This window comes from Typopeltis vanoorti, chromosome 16 (genome assembly GCF_054136105.1).
Source record: "Typopeltis vanoorti isolate ZY-2024b chromosome 16, IOZ_Tvanoo_1.0, whole genome shotgun sequence".
Lineage (NCBI taxonomy): Eukaryota > Metazoa > Arthropoda > Arachnida > Uropygi > Thelyphonidae > Typopeltis > Typopeltis vanoorti.
In genome coordinates this window covers 57,352,058-57,369,749 of record NC_143564.1, presented here as the reverse complement: position 1 = coordinate 57,369,749, position 17,692 = coordinate 57,352,058, and the positions used below count along the sequence as shown (strand labels likewise).

Here is a 17,692-nt window from a genome sequence, read left to right as displayed (position 1 = left end):
AGTGTTCATTGAGCAATTCTACTATGTCCTCTGCATCAATCACTCTATTCCCATTTTTATCCCACAATATCATTCTTCCACAGTCATTTCTCCTCCTACTTCCCTAGGATTTTCTTTGGATCTTAGGGCCAATCTCCTCTCATATTCCAGTTTCGTCTTCCTTACCATACTAGTCACTCTTCTGGCCTGTGTATTATACTCTTCATGCATCTTTTCTTTACTTGTCTCCTTATATCTCTTCCATAGCCTCTTTTTCGCATGCAATTCCTGTTTAATATTGTTTGTCATCCACTTTACTCCAAATTGTGTCCTCTTGTTCACTCGTGGTATACAACTTACTTGCTGCTAACAAATATTCTTTCACGATTTTCCACGCACTAATATCCCAGCCTTCCAATTCCTCCCTCCATGAAACTTCCACAAGCTGACGTCTTCGACTATTATAATCACCTGCCTTATAATTCCACATACGTTCTCATCTCTTTGATACTCCTGCATGTCTATTCATTTTCTAAGTCAAAACCATATGGTCACTCTCTCCAACTGGTGGGAGAGATGTCATCTAAGTTATTATCAACTCTTCTGATGCTATAACCAAATCCAAAACTGTTGAACTTCTTTTTCCCTCTATTACATGTTGCCTAAGACATTTGTCACTCAAGAATTCTAGAAATGGTCATATAAATTACAGTTATACTCTTATGGTCATATAAATTACAGTTATACCAGATTAAACATGAATTAACACATTTGAATATATGATACAATAATCAATTTAACTTATAAATCTTTAAGTTCATTATATATTTATTCACTGCTTTTTTTAAAAAAACAGTGGGTGCCTGTATGCATACACTGCTAGCAGGAAAAGTTGAATGAAATGATACTGATCTGTATGTTGCATGTTACTGTTAAAAAGGTGTTGGTATGCCTTACCATTGTGTACCATCCAAAAAACCTAATTTCAGTTTCATTAATAGGTTTTATATCCATTTCACATTATGCTCTAAGAATCATAAAGCACTATGTGTGTGTGTGTGTGTGTGTGTGTGTGTGTGTGTGTGTGTGTGTGTGTGTGTGTGTGTGTGTGTGCAGCATATGTCATTTGAAATTTAAATATAAAATAAAAGAGATGAAATTAGCAAGTTCGAGCAACTTTGTTAAATGCAAAATATAAAATACAAATAAGAAATAATATATAATTAATGCATTAAAGCATAAATGCTGGAACTTACCACATCTGATAACACAGCGAAAATTTTATGCAGATGCTCAGGTAATGGACGCCCAGAAGACTCTGAACTGGTGCACAATAAACAGTGTCTTTCTATTTGTGAAAGATATGCACTGTTTTGATTATATACATCACTTTCACCTTTGTATACTGTTATACAATGTTCATTAGAAGGAGAATCAAGATAGCTAGAAACTGCTACTGGAATCAGAAGAGTTTGTTTTATGTCCACACCATTTAAGAATTCAATTTTACAAACTTTGCAGCAACTATAACATGAATAATTTGATGCTTTACTTTCAAGAAACATGGCTGGCATTTCATTCCAGCTGTGTCTATATAGTTCAAAAGGCACCAACTCATAGCTACTTTTAATAGCTGAATCCTTTTGGATAACTTTAAGGGATGACTGAAAAGAGTTAGTATAAAACATGTCACAAATATCATTAACACTCTCACCATACTGTTTTATTTCACGATATTTGGTGTCTAATAGAGTAGAAGACATGTTCTGAACTTGCAAAGTCATGTAAAGATCTTTAGTACACAGAAGAACCTGAAATAAAATTATAACAATATCAAATGAAAACAAAATTTAATAAACAAATAATTATAAAATTAATATCTTTAACCACTGAATTTGTTTTTTGTATTTATTTGTGAATCCATACAAATGTAACAAACTCATAGAATGGCAATGGGAAACTTCTTAGAAAAAATCCTTATTTTATTCTGTGAATAAATTTACAAAGATTATCTTTTTTCCTCCCTCTCTCTCTCTCTCTTTCTCTTTTTTTTTTAAATGATAATCCCATCCATGAAAAGGAGGAACATTAGTACTACCAGTTAAGAATCAGATAATAAGATAGTCCTGTTCTGGAAACTAAACATCATACATTTTTCAAGCCATTTCAGGTCTCCAGTAAGTAGAGAGGGGAAATTGTACCATGTAACGAAAAAAAAAATTTTTTTTTTTTGTATTTTATGGATTTTTTTTTTTTGTATTGTATGGATGCCTTTAGTTTCTCTACAAACTAAAGGCATCCATACAATTCCATACACAGAAAATTTAAAACTGTGGCCTGTAGGTTGCAAACCAAGCATTAAAATTTAAAAGATGATGAGTCTGTCAACTCCATGAAGGGTGTTGATATTATTATTATTATTATTATTATTATTATAATTAATAAATAAATAAATAAACAAACATTACTAAGGTGGATGAAAAAAAAGGGGGAGGGAAATTCTTAACACTGAATTTGAAGCCCACCTGCACCATTTTAAATGAACAACAGCAATAGAGTGAGAAAACAAAGATGGAAAAAATAATTTATTCTTGAAATATAGAGCTGAAAGGGAACAGAAAAGCTATTCCATGTCTTACCAGATTTAGAGAATAATGGGAAAATGAGAAAGAGAAGTGCATACTGTTATCAGCAAGCTATGGATTATGTTTGCAGTCAACTGGAAAAGGTCAATGAAACAGAAGAGTCCTGTAGTGCTCTAGCATTAATTGCTAGAGCACTAGCAATTAATTTTAGCAAGTTTGACAATGAAGATCCATCACATGTAATGTGCAGCCAGAGAGAAAACTAACAACCATCTGCAAAAGTTGGATGGACCATAATATAAAACTTACTAGGCCTTTGTACCTAACCTATTCAAAAGCCTTAGGATTATGACCTTCAGTTTCTGTAAATTTTTCCATGGACTTTGTCCAAAGGCAGGACATAAGAAAGAATATGTACTATTCAATGACTGCAGCAAAATGAATACTTGCAGTCACCACTGATTACTTGAAAGCATTTCAGGTAATGTGAAATCAACTGTTAATGGATTTCTTCATTACTTTACAAACAAATGAAATGAAGGAAACATATGCTAATTATTTTAATGTCTTCACTTTTCATAAACCCAGATCTTTAAACATGATAAGATTTTTCTCATGCTGGCTTACAGTTCCTGACCTTCTTGGCACAAACACATCTCAGCCACAATCTCTCTTCAGCCTAGACAAGTAGAAGAAAGACAGGAACAGGAAGGCATGGGATAAAACGAGAACAGTTGGGTTTGAAGAGGATACCAGGATGGGTAACGAGAGAGAAGAATGGCTTGCAGAAGGCATGGAGAACTTACATCTAAATAAGTAGTACCAGTGAAACTTATTATAGATTCAGAAATGATGTGATATATCTGTATATGAAAGAATTATCAGAAACAAGAGAAATGAAATAGCTGCATTGATCGAGATCATTCACCTGAAAATTGTTGGAATAAGCGAAATGTGGTTGGATGAGAATGACATCTTGACAGGAATAGAAATGGAAGGGTATGATGTTTTTCATGATAATAGAAAGGGTAAAAAAGAAGGTGGAGTGATATTGATGATAGAAAAGGAATTATGCCCATACAAGATAGAAATGCGAATAAAGGGAATATAGTGATAGTGGTTTTAAGGAACGATGTGAGATAGAGGTGAATACTGTCTGAGGGATAACTATCTCAGACAGTATGTAACAGAGGGCATGCAAGGTTTGAAGGTCTTGGATTTGATCATCTCATCAGAGGATGTCATTATAAATGAAGTGTCAATCTTCCTTCAGTTGGTGAGGGTGACCAATAAGTGATTACCTAGGTGATTGGCAGCCATGTGAGGACTTCTGTGAAAAAAAAAAAAAAAAGGGGGTATATATATATATATATATATACACACACACACACACACACAGTATATATGTGGAATTACAAGGCTGGTGATTACGAGAAGCACAGGGCTTGCAGGTGTAGCATAGAATGAGGACTTGGGTGAAAAGGAGATCAGTGCTACCTGGGTAGTATTCAAGAACTATCTAGTAGAAGCAATGTCTAAATGTATTCCAAGTGTTAGGAGGTTAAAAAAGGTGGGTGTGAAATGGATGAATGAAGACATTAAATATGCAATACACAAAAAGAAGGCCTTATGGAGGTAACATGAGATGAGTAGTAATAACCAATTCCATGAGAAACACACAAAAAAACAGGCAAGGAGGCTGACTAGGTCAGCAAGGGTAACAAAAGTGCAGTATGAGCAGCACTTAGCTAAAGAAGCCAAAAAAAGACCCCCTGGAGTTCTTTTGATATATAGCCAGCAAAAAAGAGAATGATTATAGTAGGATGACACTGTTTAGAGAGAATGGAATAAGGATAACTGAGATGAGATATTTAATGAGCAGCTCAAAGGTCTTTCCAATTTGTAAATCATGACATCATGAAGAGTTTGAGAGCAGTGGGTGACTAGGAGGAGAGATTGACTGTGAGTGATCAAGAGGTATATGTGGAATTGAGCAAACACAATGCTAATAAAGTTATGAGGGCTTGATGACATAACACAATGTAATTTGAAGGAATGTGTCAGGGAGTTGACATCTGCCTTGGCATATTTGTTTATTATGAGTCTTATATTGGGTCAAGTTCCAAACGAGTGGAAGGAATCAAGCATCAAATTATAGGCTAATCTATGTGTCAGGTGTTGTGGTTAAAGTGTTGGAGAGGTTTGTGAGAACCATGATCCAGAATTTAGTTGATAAGACTATGGATTTAGCCGACCAAATTGTATTCTTATTGGTTAAACCAAAATAAAAAATGATGATACAACATGACAAAATTTCATGCCGGCTGGGGCGTCGCCCGGTTAAACAAGGCCCCCGTTGTTTTCGCCAGGGAACCAGGGTGAACAGCAAAAAGTCAGCTACTGGAACAAATCTGAAAACAAACACCAACTCAACATCACCAGAGTTAAAGATCGGTACTATCAACGTAAGAAGCCTGAATGGCAAAGAAATGGAGCTAGCTGAGGAATTAGATAAGTACCAGATCGACATAATAGGGGTGACTGAAACAAAAAAAGACCAAAACTGGTGAGATCTTTCTGAGCAATAAATACAAAATGTTATATTCAGGCAATGACAATCAAGGAAAAGAAGGAGTAGCCATAGTATTCAACACAAAATACGAGGCTAATCTTCTTGAATGGCAGTCAGTCTCAAGTAGAGTAATGTGGGCAAATATGAGAATGGGGAACTGGACAATGAGACTTATTTGTGCCTATGGTCACACAGAAGGTTCTACTAAGGTAGAAGTGGAGGAATTTTTTGAGGCTTTAGAAAAAGCCACTGACACAATGAAAAATGAAAAGTTGGTCCTTGTTGGGGATCTAAATAGCAGAGTAGGAAATGATTGTGAGACATACAAAAATATTTTGGGAAAATTTGGAGAAAAGAGCAAAGCTAATAATAATGGCAAATATCTGTTGGATTTCTGCTCAGGACATGGACTGGTTATTACTAACACCATGTTCCAACATAAAAATGTGCACAAATTCACATGGAGAGAAGAGGCTAGAAATAAGAAAAGTCTCGATGACTATGTTATTGTTGATAGTGATGTTTTCTCCCTGGTGCAGGACACTAGAGTGTACAGAGGATTTGACATTGGAAGTGATCACTATCTTGTCTTGAGCAAGATAAAACGGATTTCATATTGAAAAGAATAACATGTAAGAAAGTTTTAAAGCGAATAAAAGTTGAGCAGCTCTCAGATGTGAACCGTAGACTAAAATACACAAAGATTATTGAAGAAAAAATGAAAGAGTTTGAGAACAGGAATCAAACCTTGGAGATTCAGTGGCAAACTCAGAAGAAAACATTGATTGATTCTGACAGAGAGGCATGTGGTGAGGTTGTCTGTAAGGATAAAAAAATCAGAACTCCCTGGTGGACACAGGAAGTTAAAGAGGCAGTGAAGGAAAAGAAGAAAGTATATCAAAAGTTCCTGTCAAATAAGTCAGCTTGTGCTCTTAGAGAATATAGAGACAAATGCAAGAATGCTAAACACTGTGTAAAACTAGCTAAACAAAAGTCATGGGAGGACTTTGGCAAGAATATAGAAAATAAATATCAAGAAGGTGGCAAAATATTCTGGAGGTTGTTGAAGAAGCTTAGGAATGGAGGAAAGTGTGCTGTAAAAGGAGTTAGAAATGATAAAGGTGACATGAAAACGGGAGAAAAAGATATCCTTGAAGTATGGAGTAATTACTTTGAAAAACTTCTAAATGAAACAAGCAGTGATGACAGCACAGTGGTAAAAAACACTGACCAGGCATGCAGTCAGGAATACATATCCATACTTGAAGTAGAAAAAGCCATCAAAAGCTTAAAATGTGGAAAGGCAGCAGGAGTAGATGATATTCGACCAGAAATGCTGAAGTATGGTGGTATAAGAGTCTTACAGTGGCTCCACTGCATAGTTCAGAAGGCCTGGACAGAGGGACGAATTCCTGATGATTGGAGTAGAGCTCTCATAGTACCCATATATAAAAAGGGAAATAAAACTGCATGTGAGAATTACAGAGGTATTTCCCTACTGAGTGTTCCTGGCAAGATCTATGCAAGTATACTTGACAAACGGTTGAGAAGAATTGTGGAAGAAAAGCTTGGTAAAGAACAAGCTGAATTCAGGCCAAATAGAGGCTGTCAGGATCAGATCTTCACTTTACGACAAATAGTCGAGAAAGCATGGGAATATAACAAAGATCTGTATTTAAGTTTTGTCGATTTGGAAAAGGCATATGACAAGGTGCCAAGAGAGAAGCTATTCAATACACTGCAGTTATATGGTGTCAATGGGGTATTATATCAAGCAATACTTAGTCTTTATTTGAGTTGTAAGTCAGCAGTTAGAACTGAAGGAAGTACAGGAAGATGGTTTAATGTTAAATCTGGTGTGAGACAAGGATGTACATTATCCCCTCTGTTATTCATTATCTATATGGATCACATTATGAAGGAAAGTGGTATTAAACACGATATCAAAATTGGAGATGTTAATGTCAGCTCTTTGCTTTATGCGGATGATGTTATGCTTCTAAATAAATCTGCTACAAGTCTGCAAGATTCTCTGACTAAATTGAATAGCTGTTGTAATGGATATGGTATGAAGGTCAGCAATAAAAAGACAAAGACAATGAAAATAGGCAGAATCATTGAAAATGTCAACTGTGTTGTGAATGGTGAACCTGTTGAATAAGTAATACATTTCAGCTATTTAGGCATGATTTTTACTGAAGATGGTAAATTAAATATAGAAATAGACAACAGAATCAGCAAAGCTGGTATGGTGGGAAGTCAATTGAATAAATTCATATGGAATAAGAGAGAAATTAGTCGGAACACTAAATTAGCTGTATACAAGACAGTGTTCAAACCAGTTTTAACTTGTGGATCTGAGAGCTGGGTCAGAAGTAAAACACTTGACCAAAGACTAGAGACCACAGATATGAGAGTCCTTTGAAAGATTATAGGCATGAACAGATGGCATGAATGTCAATATCATATTAAAAACGATTATATTAGGAAAGAACTTGACATTGTCAGCATCCAGGAATGCGTTAGAAGAGCTAATCTCAGGTGGTATGGTCACTTAAACAGAATGGGAGAGGAAAGATTAGCAAAACAAGTGTCCTCTGCCAGGTTGGCAGCAAAACAACCCAGAGGAAGACCAAGATATAGGTGGATTGATACGGTACAAAGTGCCTTAGACGATAGAAATATAAGATCTGATATTGTTGGAGTCTTGACAAGTAACAGACTAATTTGGAGGAAAATTGTAGATAGGAAATTAATAATGATGTAAATTTTTCATGTAGTACTATCATATCCTGTACACCCCTTGAGGGTACATAGCAGGAATTTGATGATGATGCCTATAAACTCAACAAAGATAATACCATCCAGTAGTATTATCTTTGATGGACAACATGGATTTGCTAAAGGGAAGTCATTTTTGAGTAATCTACTTACTTATTACAACAAAGTGAAAGCTGCATTGGATGAGGTTGGTGGATACATAGTGTACTTAGATTTGGCAAAAGCTTTTAATAGATTTCTACTTGATAAACTGATAGTCAAACTAGAAGGTGATGGCAGATGGGGTTGGATATTAGATAGTGCATTGGATTGGAGATTGGATATCTGATAATTGTCAGCAAGCATATGGGGAATCAATATCCTGGAAGAGTTAAAAGGGTTGTTTGAAAAGTTTGGTAAATTCCCAATAGATACCGATGTATAGATGTATAATACGTATAATCTTTTTCATGACCCCCTGGCAAAATTTTAGCCACATGCAATGTGTAGTTCTTGTTTGGCAAAAAAAATGGAGAAAAACGAGTTTCGTGCAGTGATAAAACACTTTTTATTTGAAGAAGTGGACAGCCACGGAGATCAAAGCCAAGTTAGATGCAGTTCATGGGGACTCTGCACCAGGATTAAAGACTATTTATTTTTGGATAAATGAGTTTAAACATGGTTGTAAGTCCACCAAAGATGAAGCATACACCATACGCCAAATTGAGGTCACTATGAAGGAAATGATTAACAAAATCCAGTATTGTTATGGAAGACTGCCGAGTGAAAGTGCGTGAGATTACTGAGATTGTAGGCATCTCAACTGAACAGGTGTATAATATCCTGCATGAAAAATTGCACATGAAAAAGCTGTGTGCGCAATGGGTGCTGCGATTGTTGACTGTCAATCAAAAACGCATGCAAAAAGACATTTCAACGCAGTATTTGGTGATGTTTAACCACAATTCGCATTTTTTTTTTTGCATCAATTCGGGACTGTAGACGAAACTTGGATCCACTACTACACACCTGAGTTCAAGCAGCAATCAAAACAGTGGACAATTCCTGGTGAAAGAGCACCAAAAAAAGTGAAGAACCGTTTTGTCAGCTGGGAAGGTGATGGCCATTGTTTTTTGGGATTCCCAAGGAATTATCATGATAGACTATTTGGAAAAGGATAAGACAATAATGGGAGTCTATGGTGCTCTTGATGAAAGAGCGCTTTTTTTTTGTGCTCTTTCATCAAGACAATGTACTGTCCCGCACATCAGCCATCGCAATGGCAAAATTGCACAAATTGGTTCCACTGTATTCTTTGGACTTGGCCCCCATTTGAATTCTTGTTCCCAAACTTAAAAATTTGGCTTGCTGGGAAAAAAGTTTCTTCGAACGAGGATGTCATCAAGGCTGTCAATGACTATTTTGCACAATTTGACAAATCCTACTTTTTAGATGGGATGAAAAAATTGCAAACTCACTGGACCAAATGTGTAGGCCTCGATGGAGACTATGTTGAGAAATGAAGGCGATTTTTTCCAAAAAAATGTGCTTAACTTATTTTTTTACCAAACTTTTCAAACAACCCTCATAAGTCACTGGTGGTGAACTTGTGGAAAGGGGGGGGGCGTCTGTTTTAGAGCAATTGCTATTTAACCTGCATGCTAATGATACCGGGTATCATTAATATATGTAATGTAATATAATATAAGTAATAATATAATATAAAATAATGTAAGTAATGATACCGTGCAAGAATTTTTTTAACAAACTTTTCAAACAACCCTCGTAAGTCACTAGTGGTGAACTTGGGGAAGTGGGGGGGGTCTGTTTTAGAGCAATTGCTATTTAACCTGCATGCTAATGATACCGTGTTAGATTTGAATTGGAATATTTAGTTGTTTGCAGATGATGTAAAGTTGGGAAGAACGATGAAGGGTAGAGCAGATGTTGTGGTCTTATGAGAAGACAGGAATAGATTGAGCGAATGGGCACGAGCATAGAGATGCCAGTTCAATGTTGCAAAAGGTAAGGTTTTAAAATTTTGACTTATAGTTGGGTAAATGGTTCTCATCAGATTAACCTTGAAGTGGTTTTTCATATAATGGTGGGAGATGAAGGTGTGAAAGATGAAAAATGTGGTGTATGCAGAGAATCTGAATTATTTAAAGCAGGGTATGATAAGCTGTATGTATAACAAAGGGACCTCTTGCAATGAGTCTTCAACTCCATGAGGTCTTGGGATAAGGATAATAATAATAACAATAACCTGAACAAAATTTGGTGTGCTTTCCACTTAAGATGGAAAGCACACCAAATATGTGAGCAGTATTATATGGATGGATTTGGGATACTGCTCATATATTTGGGGTAGTGCACCCTCAAGATTTGCTCAATTATATACTCAAAGAAGAAGGTAATCTGATAAATCTCTGACTCTCTCTCAGATCTACTCCAATCTCCCACAGACATTTGGTTTCTTCTCTACTTTTCTATAGGTGCTCTCATGGACAACAGTTTTCAGAAAGCACCACCATCATTCATCCTCCTAAGAGTATAATAACAACCACAGCCATCAGTCAATATCCATTTTCCATCTAGCTCCAAACTTACTAAACCAACTTCTCTTCCTCTTCTTTCATTCTACCTGCCTTCATTTTTTAGCATGTCCCAAGGGTCTGTTTTAAAGCCATTGCTATTTAAGTTGCACTTAAATGACATTGGAAAGAGCTTGAATGGTGATGTTGTTGTTTGCAGATGATGCAAAAGTTGAAAAGAACTATGAGGAGTAGAACAGATGTTGTAACCTTGCAAGTAGACTTGAATAGACTGGATGATATGCATGAGGCGACCAGCTCAATGTAATAAAGTGCAAGATTTTAAAATGTGAGAACCACAGATGGGATACAGAGCATAAGATGGGTGGGGATACCTTACAGCTGGTGGAGGAGATGAGAGACCTAGGAATAATGGTGGATAGATACCTGAAATTTCAGTGCTATTTTGCTAAAATTGTGAGAGCAGCACAATGGATTATGGTAATGATGTGGAAGACACCAACATGTAGAAGGAAGGATGTTCTGATTCCATTGTACAAGGCTTTGATTAGATCACACAAGGATTAAGATGCACAAATTTTGGGGCCATCACTCAAAGAAGACAAAGAGTGGTTGGTGAGTAGAATACATTGCTCAAGAGTGTAGCGAGTTAGGAAATAGTGAATTAGTTTAATAAACAGTTAAGAGAGCTTGTATGTGATAATGAGAACCACCCACAATAAGCCTTTTGATTCCACGGAAGTCTAATGTTAATAAAAAAAAAAAACATTAATCCCCATTGAAATCACCAGAAAAACATGTCTGAAAATGCAAAATTGTATTTTCAAAACAATTTTCACTGTTTCAATGTAGGTCACAATGCAGATTTGACCTTTTTTTTTTTTTATGTGACAGCCAATGGACAAAATGACTGCTACAAATTAGAAAGTGTTGTGTAAGTATGTGTATCATTAATTTAAAATAATTAACATCAAGTAACTTATTTAAAATAAAAAAGAATTAATAAAAGAATTAAATTTAAGAAAGGTGACCAGAATGGGGGGGGGGATCAAATACTAAAAGAGTTCTTTTGCTATATGGCAAGTAAAAAGATAAATGACTATCAAAGGATGACTTTAAGAAGTGCTAATAGTGGGGAGGTGATGGAAGCAATTAATCTGGTGATTTGATGGCTGATGGACAGATATCAAAGAGTGGTTTATGGAGAGTTGAGTCCAGGAGAAGGCAAGTGATCAGTGGTTCACCACAGGGCTCAGTTCATGGTTGTCGGTTTAATTTGTACATCAATGATACAGAAAATTGTTTGACAGGAAATATTTTGTTGTTTTTGATTAGGCTATATTGGGAACAGCAATGGTAAATGAAGGTGATTCAGAAATCCTGCAGGAAGACTTAAACGGACTAGCAGAATAGACAAAGACTTCCAGTTTAATGTGGCCAAGTGTAAGGTGATGCACTTTGGGAAAAGATCAGCTGTGTACTATATTGATGGAACTGAAATGCAATAAACTGATGAGGCCAGGGACTTGGGTGTGATTGTGGATAGTGAATTGAAGTTTAGAGGGCATATTGCAAAGATAACAAAAACAGCACATCAGATTATGTGGTTGTTGAAGAATGCACTAATAAGCAGGGATAGTGAGGTTATTGTTCCCCTATATAAGACATTAATAAGGCCACATCTGGACTACTGTGCACATATCTGGACCCCAGATTCCGTGGTGATGAAGTTGTGGAGAGGATCCACTGGTGAGTGACAAAAATTGTGGCAGGTCTGTGGAATGTTCTCTGTGAGAGTAGATTGCCAGTCTGTAGGCTTCAAAAATTAGCTGATATATGAAAAAAAAGAGATGAGATGATAGAAGCATTTAAGTTATTAAAAGGGTTTTATAGGATTGACATTGAAGACTTTATTTCAATACATGGAAAGAAGGATGAGAACAAGAATCACCAGTGGAAGTTGTGTAAGAGTGTGGTTCGCAAGGACTAAGGGGGCTAGATTTTTTGGTTTGGAGGGCATCTAGAAGAATGTAAGGAATTGGAGAGTGATGAATGGGTGAAAGAATGGTTGCCAGGGGTGGTTGTGGGTGTTTCATCTGTGAACGAGTTTAAGGAGAAGTATGAATGTGTTAATAAATGGATCCCACATGATGAATCTCCTGACTCCAAGAAGATACCTATATAATATTAATAATACATAAAAATATTGTCCAAAGTCTTGGTTCTTTCTTTCTCAAAACGATATATATATCCAGTTTTTTTTTTCCTCCTCTCTGAGAACAGACACCAATCACAAGAAATATTAAATTCAATCGCACAGGCAATGATCAAGGAAATTTAATGATCAATTTCTTTTTCAAGTAGGTTTATTCACTAAGAGAATATATTCTCCAAATGAATTTCTGAACTTCATCGTTTCGTGTATTTACTGGATGAATTTCTTGAAAGTCAGAAACCATGGATTTAACTTAGTAACTTGAACGAACCAGCTCAAGGGATGATAGCAATGGATGTTGCGTGTGGAGGGAGTCGAGGGAAGGTTGCTATGAGGATCGAATAGGCGTGCGTGGAGAGTAAATCTAGCTCATTCCTAGCAAAGAAACGACACTGGCGAAATATAGATTTACGTCGAATGTTATCCTCGGTTTTCTGGAATAGGCATATTTATAAATAACAAATGCTCATTCCCACCTACCTCATTCACATCTCGGGCAGAAATGGGATGTCGTAACTTGTTTTGCACCGATGTTAAACCCCATCGATCAGTACTGAAACCTAAAGCACACCACGATGGATATAATTTAACATGCCCAAAGTTTCCAAGTATGAAAGCGCTAATTTTGTAATGTGGAAATTTAAGAGTACAAAAACTTGCTGCCATTGCTATTTTAAATGAAGCTCCACAAGTATGCTGACTTCAAACGGTCGCACACATTTATTTTCTAATATTCAATCTACCATGTTACACATTTCCTTAAACTAATTCCTCGGCGCGAAATCTCCCTCTAGTGATCATAGTTCACAACATGAGAAACATCCCCATGAAAAACTCTTTACTGCTTATCGCAATACTGTACTGTAATGATTTATTTGAGATGTTGGAATATTTATCCCTCAGAACAGGCAATTCGGCCTGGTGAAAACACAGTTCTCCAGACATAAAATACCTAAACAAAAGGGATGCAGCAGAGGAATGGGCAAGCCGGCTGCATTAAATTACACAAAGCTCCTAATCAGGGAACTCCTCTACCGTCTTGAACAGATGAGAAATGGATGGATGGATGGATGGATATTGGAACACACGGTAATGTACTCCAAAAGGTTCCTATACTAGACAACAGTATTAAAAAAGCACTGCCTTAAAAAAAGAGAAATCACATATGAATCAAATGACATAGAAAAGAAAGAAGAAAATCCGAAACAATCCAGTCAGAAGCAGCAACGGAAAGCTTAGGAATAAAGAGTGAATGGAATAGAAAAAGAGAACTACGAAAAAAGAAATAGAAAATACAATAACAAAAGAGAGCGTTACCAGAAATAGCTAAATTCCAAGACATTAGAAGCAAAGACAGAGCACAAAAGAAGCAGTGCAAACATATAGATAGAGTGGAACAATTTTGTGACAGAAATAGGAAATAATATATCAAGCCACAGCCAAAAACCTATAAAATAATAAAATACACGAACAAAGAAAGAAAATGTAAAAATAGAAATAGTAGATTTAGAAAAACAGGTAACTTATTTTCGGAATCTCTGGACTGGAATTTTACTTCTAAAAAAAGTAAAATTTTATGCAACAAAGAATGATCTAACAGAAAATATTACGATGTCATAATTTTTTAATTCTGACATCGTAAAATATACAATAAATAAAATGAAAAATAGGAAAACACCAGGAGAAGACAATATAAACATAAAAAACGTATACAACAAAGCAGTTGGAAAATTTAATGAACGACCTCTGATATTCTTTGACATGATCTGTATTTCTGGAAAAACTTCAAACTCTTGCAAAAAAAAGCACTGATTATTCCAATGAATAAAAAAGCAAATAAAAATTACTACAAAAACTATAGGGGAATTAGTCTACTAAATGCAGTATACGAAATATATGCAGGAATACTAAACGCGAAATTGAACAGTATTATAGAGTAGAATCTACTAGAAGAACACAATGAATTCCGAAAAAGGTCAATCGTGTGTAGACTCAGTTTTCGCCCTGAATTATTAATTAAAAATTAAAGAGTATTTCATAAAGAAATACATGTGGCCTTTATTGATTATTAAAATGCCTTTGAAAACTAATAGACGAAAATTATTTAAAATATTAAACGATCTAAATATACCAAACTAGTTACTACAGTCCATTCAAGAAATATATTATTATTATTATTCCTGATACCTCCAAGGAGTCCGAAGACTCATCGCGGGAGGACATCTTCAACTGTCTCTACACCTTACCTCTACTACGAATCAACGCCATCTACCGCCCACCTTCAACACCACCACAACTAGTAATTTTTGTCTGTAAATTGCGTGTGTTCTGAAGGGCCGATTTGTATGTATGCGGGATGAAAAACCCGAGTTTCCGGGAGAAAAAACCCTGCTACCTCCGTATGAGATCGGCTAACTCACCATCGATTGAAATCAACCAGATAAAGATTCCTCCCGTCGCGACGAGAATCGAACTTAGGCCTATTCCAATCGAAGGGCGCAATGTACCGTCGTTCTTCCAATTGCGCTACGGAGGCGCTTAATATATACAGTAAAGAAAATAGCAATCAGATTAGAACAAATATCAGAACGGAAAGACATGGCAAAGGGAGTAAGGTAAGGATGTACCCTATCACCTGTAATTTTTTATATATATAATATATATATATATTTATTATTTTTAATATATGAATAATATTATAGCAATCTGGAAAGGGAAAAATGCATTTAGTATGCAAATAAACCCACAAATAAAGATAGTTACACTATTATTTGCATTTGCCACATCACAAGATGATCTAAGTGATCAGTAAAATCATTAAACGAAATTTCAGAACAATATAATATGAGAATGTCAAAAGTAAAGACAAAAATAACCAATAAGAAGTAAAATAATGATAGATAATAATATATTAGAACAAGTAAATACTTTTAAATATCTGGGATGTGACTTATCATATGAAGATGACAGAGATATACACATTAAAATACCAAATATTGTTAAAGTAAACGGCATAATAAGTAATGTATTTAAACCATCCCTGATGCAAAAACACACCAGAATCAGATTGTCTAAATTTTATATGATCTAAACCAACTTTCTCATTATAAAAGGAAATATGGCCATTAAAAAAAGAATTAAAAACGGATTCAAAGAGCAAAGATGAGATTTCTCAGAAAAACAGATGGATATATCAAATGGGGCCATAACACAAAGGAATGAATTTTATATAACCCTGAATATAATCTTGAATATCAAATTTTATTCATAATGTATGAATAAAACCAATTAGCTATAAGTAATCACATACAAAATAGTTAGAACATCTAACTCGAATGAAGCAGACGGCTAAAATATTACATGGGCATGAAATAAATGGAAAAAGAGGATTCGGAAAAGCAAGAAAGTGATGGCATGAGACTGGAACAGGCCACTTTCCTTCAATCCATAACAGCAAGAAGAAGAAGAAGGATTCAAATAAAAATAAAATAAAATAAAAATTAATTTAATAAATAAATAAAGAAAAATAAAAACGGATTCAAAGAGCAAAGATGAGATTTCTCAGAAAAACAGATGGATATATCAAATGGGGCCATAACACAAAGGAATGAATTTTATATAACCCTGAATATAATCTTGAATATCAAATTTTATTCATAATGTATGAATAAAACCAATTAGCTATAAGTAATCACATACAAAATAGTTAGAACATCTAACTCGAATGAAGCAGACGGCCAAAATATTACATGGGCATGAAATAAATGGAAAAAGAGGATTCGGAAAAGCAAGAAAGTGATGGCATGAGACTGGAACAGGCCACTTTCCTTCAATCCATAACAGCAAGAAGAAGAAGGAGTCTTATATGTTCGATTGTCATCACAGAATCGGGCGGTTTCTGAGTTGATCTCAAAAAAAATTATTGCTAAAAGAGAACCGCAACTCCCGTCTAGAGGCTTTAGCAGGTATATTTTATAATTATCACCATTCGTATTAAGTTTCAGATTTCCAAATTATCTGTGTAGCTCAGTGGAAGTAGGGTTTACCACCCACAGGACCAGATCTCCCAAAGAAAGAGTCTTGTAAATCGAGGGCTAGAGGAACCTTTTTTAGAGTTAGTCGATCTCTAGCAGGTGAAAGGGAGTTTTTCTCCCAAAAAATTTGGTTTTTCATCCCATGAACTCAAGAAAATCGACCATAGAACCAAATTATTTTCAGACAGAAAAACGTAGTGCTGTGATTAGGGACTATAAGATGGCAGCCATTGTCAGCTGCCTCTCTTCATGGGTGTCATGAATAATTAGTGGTAGTATTGGGCCAGCTGAATCTGATTGGCAACTAGTGGAGATTGAACTGCTCCCCTTACTTTCCGAAAATTAGATACGGGTAAAACCTATTCCCTATAAGGGAATAAAAGGCTGATTAATTTTTACAGATTTTCAGTACTCATGAGGCAACTGCAATATCTCAAATAACGAATATCATAATGTTCTAAAAATTAATTCGTGTAAGTTAAATAATCACTGACTCATATATTCCACTCAACGTTAAAGAAAATTTCTCATTATACTCCTGCAACATTTTCCAAGGGTTGCTCATTTATCTGCAACCATGAGAAATTCATACTGCAGCATGAACCACCTTATCCATTTTTTTATTATGATTATTATTACGGGAAGCTCCAAGGAGTCCTTAGACCATCGAGGGAGGCCCAACATCATGACAAGAACAACTATTCAACATTCATACCGTATCTATCATACTTCACCTTGAACTCATTTACAGTCATGGCACCCACAATAGACTCTGGCGGCTAATTAGACTCATTTACCACTCTCCAAGTAAAACACCTAGCTCTAACACCCTTGCTAACTACACTCTTACCAAGCTTCCATGGATGGCCCCTAGTCCTCTCACTACTAGTTCCTATTCTCAAAAATAACTTCTGAATTAATTTTATAGAAACCCTTCAGTAATTTGAATGCCTCAATCATATCACCGCTTTTCCGCCTATCAACCAATTGCT

At 35.6% G+C, this 17,692-nt stretch overlaps 1 protein-coding gene across 2 annotated transcripts in view; it reads right to left on the bottom strand.

The window, feature by feature from the left end:
- The window catches only part of LOC150098040 (uncharacterized), a 120,552-nt gene extending 107,141 nt beyond the window's left edge, over nucleotides 1–13,411 (bottom strand). For both annotated transcript variants that reach the window (XM_090406460.1, XM_090406461.1), the window contains exons 1-2: nucleotides 13,147–13,411; nucleotides 1,236–1,790 (exon numbers count right to left, since the gene is read on the bottom strand). In XM_090406460.1, coding sequence (XP_090262586.1) covers nucleotides 1,236–1,790; nucleotides 13,147–13,332 — 741 coding nt within the window. In that variant the 5' untranslated portion in view covers nucleotides 13,333–13,411. The remainder of the gene's footprint in view (nucleotides 1–1,235; nucleotides 1,791–13,146) is intronic.
- Between the last annotated feature and the right edge of the window lie 4,281 nt (nucleotides 13,412–17,692).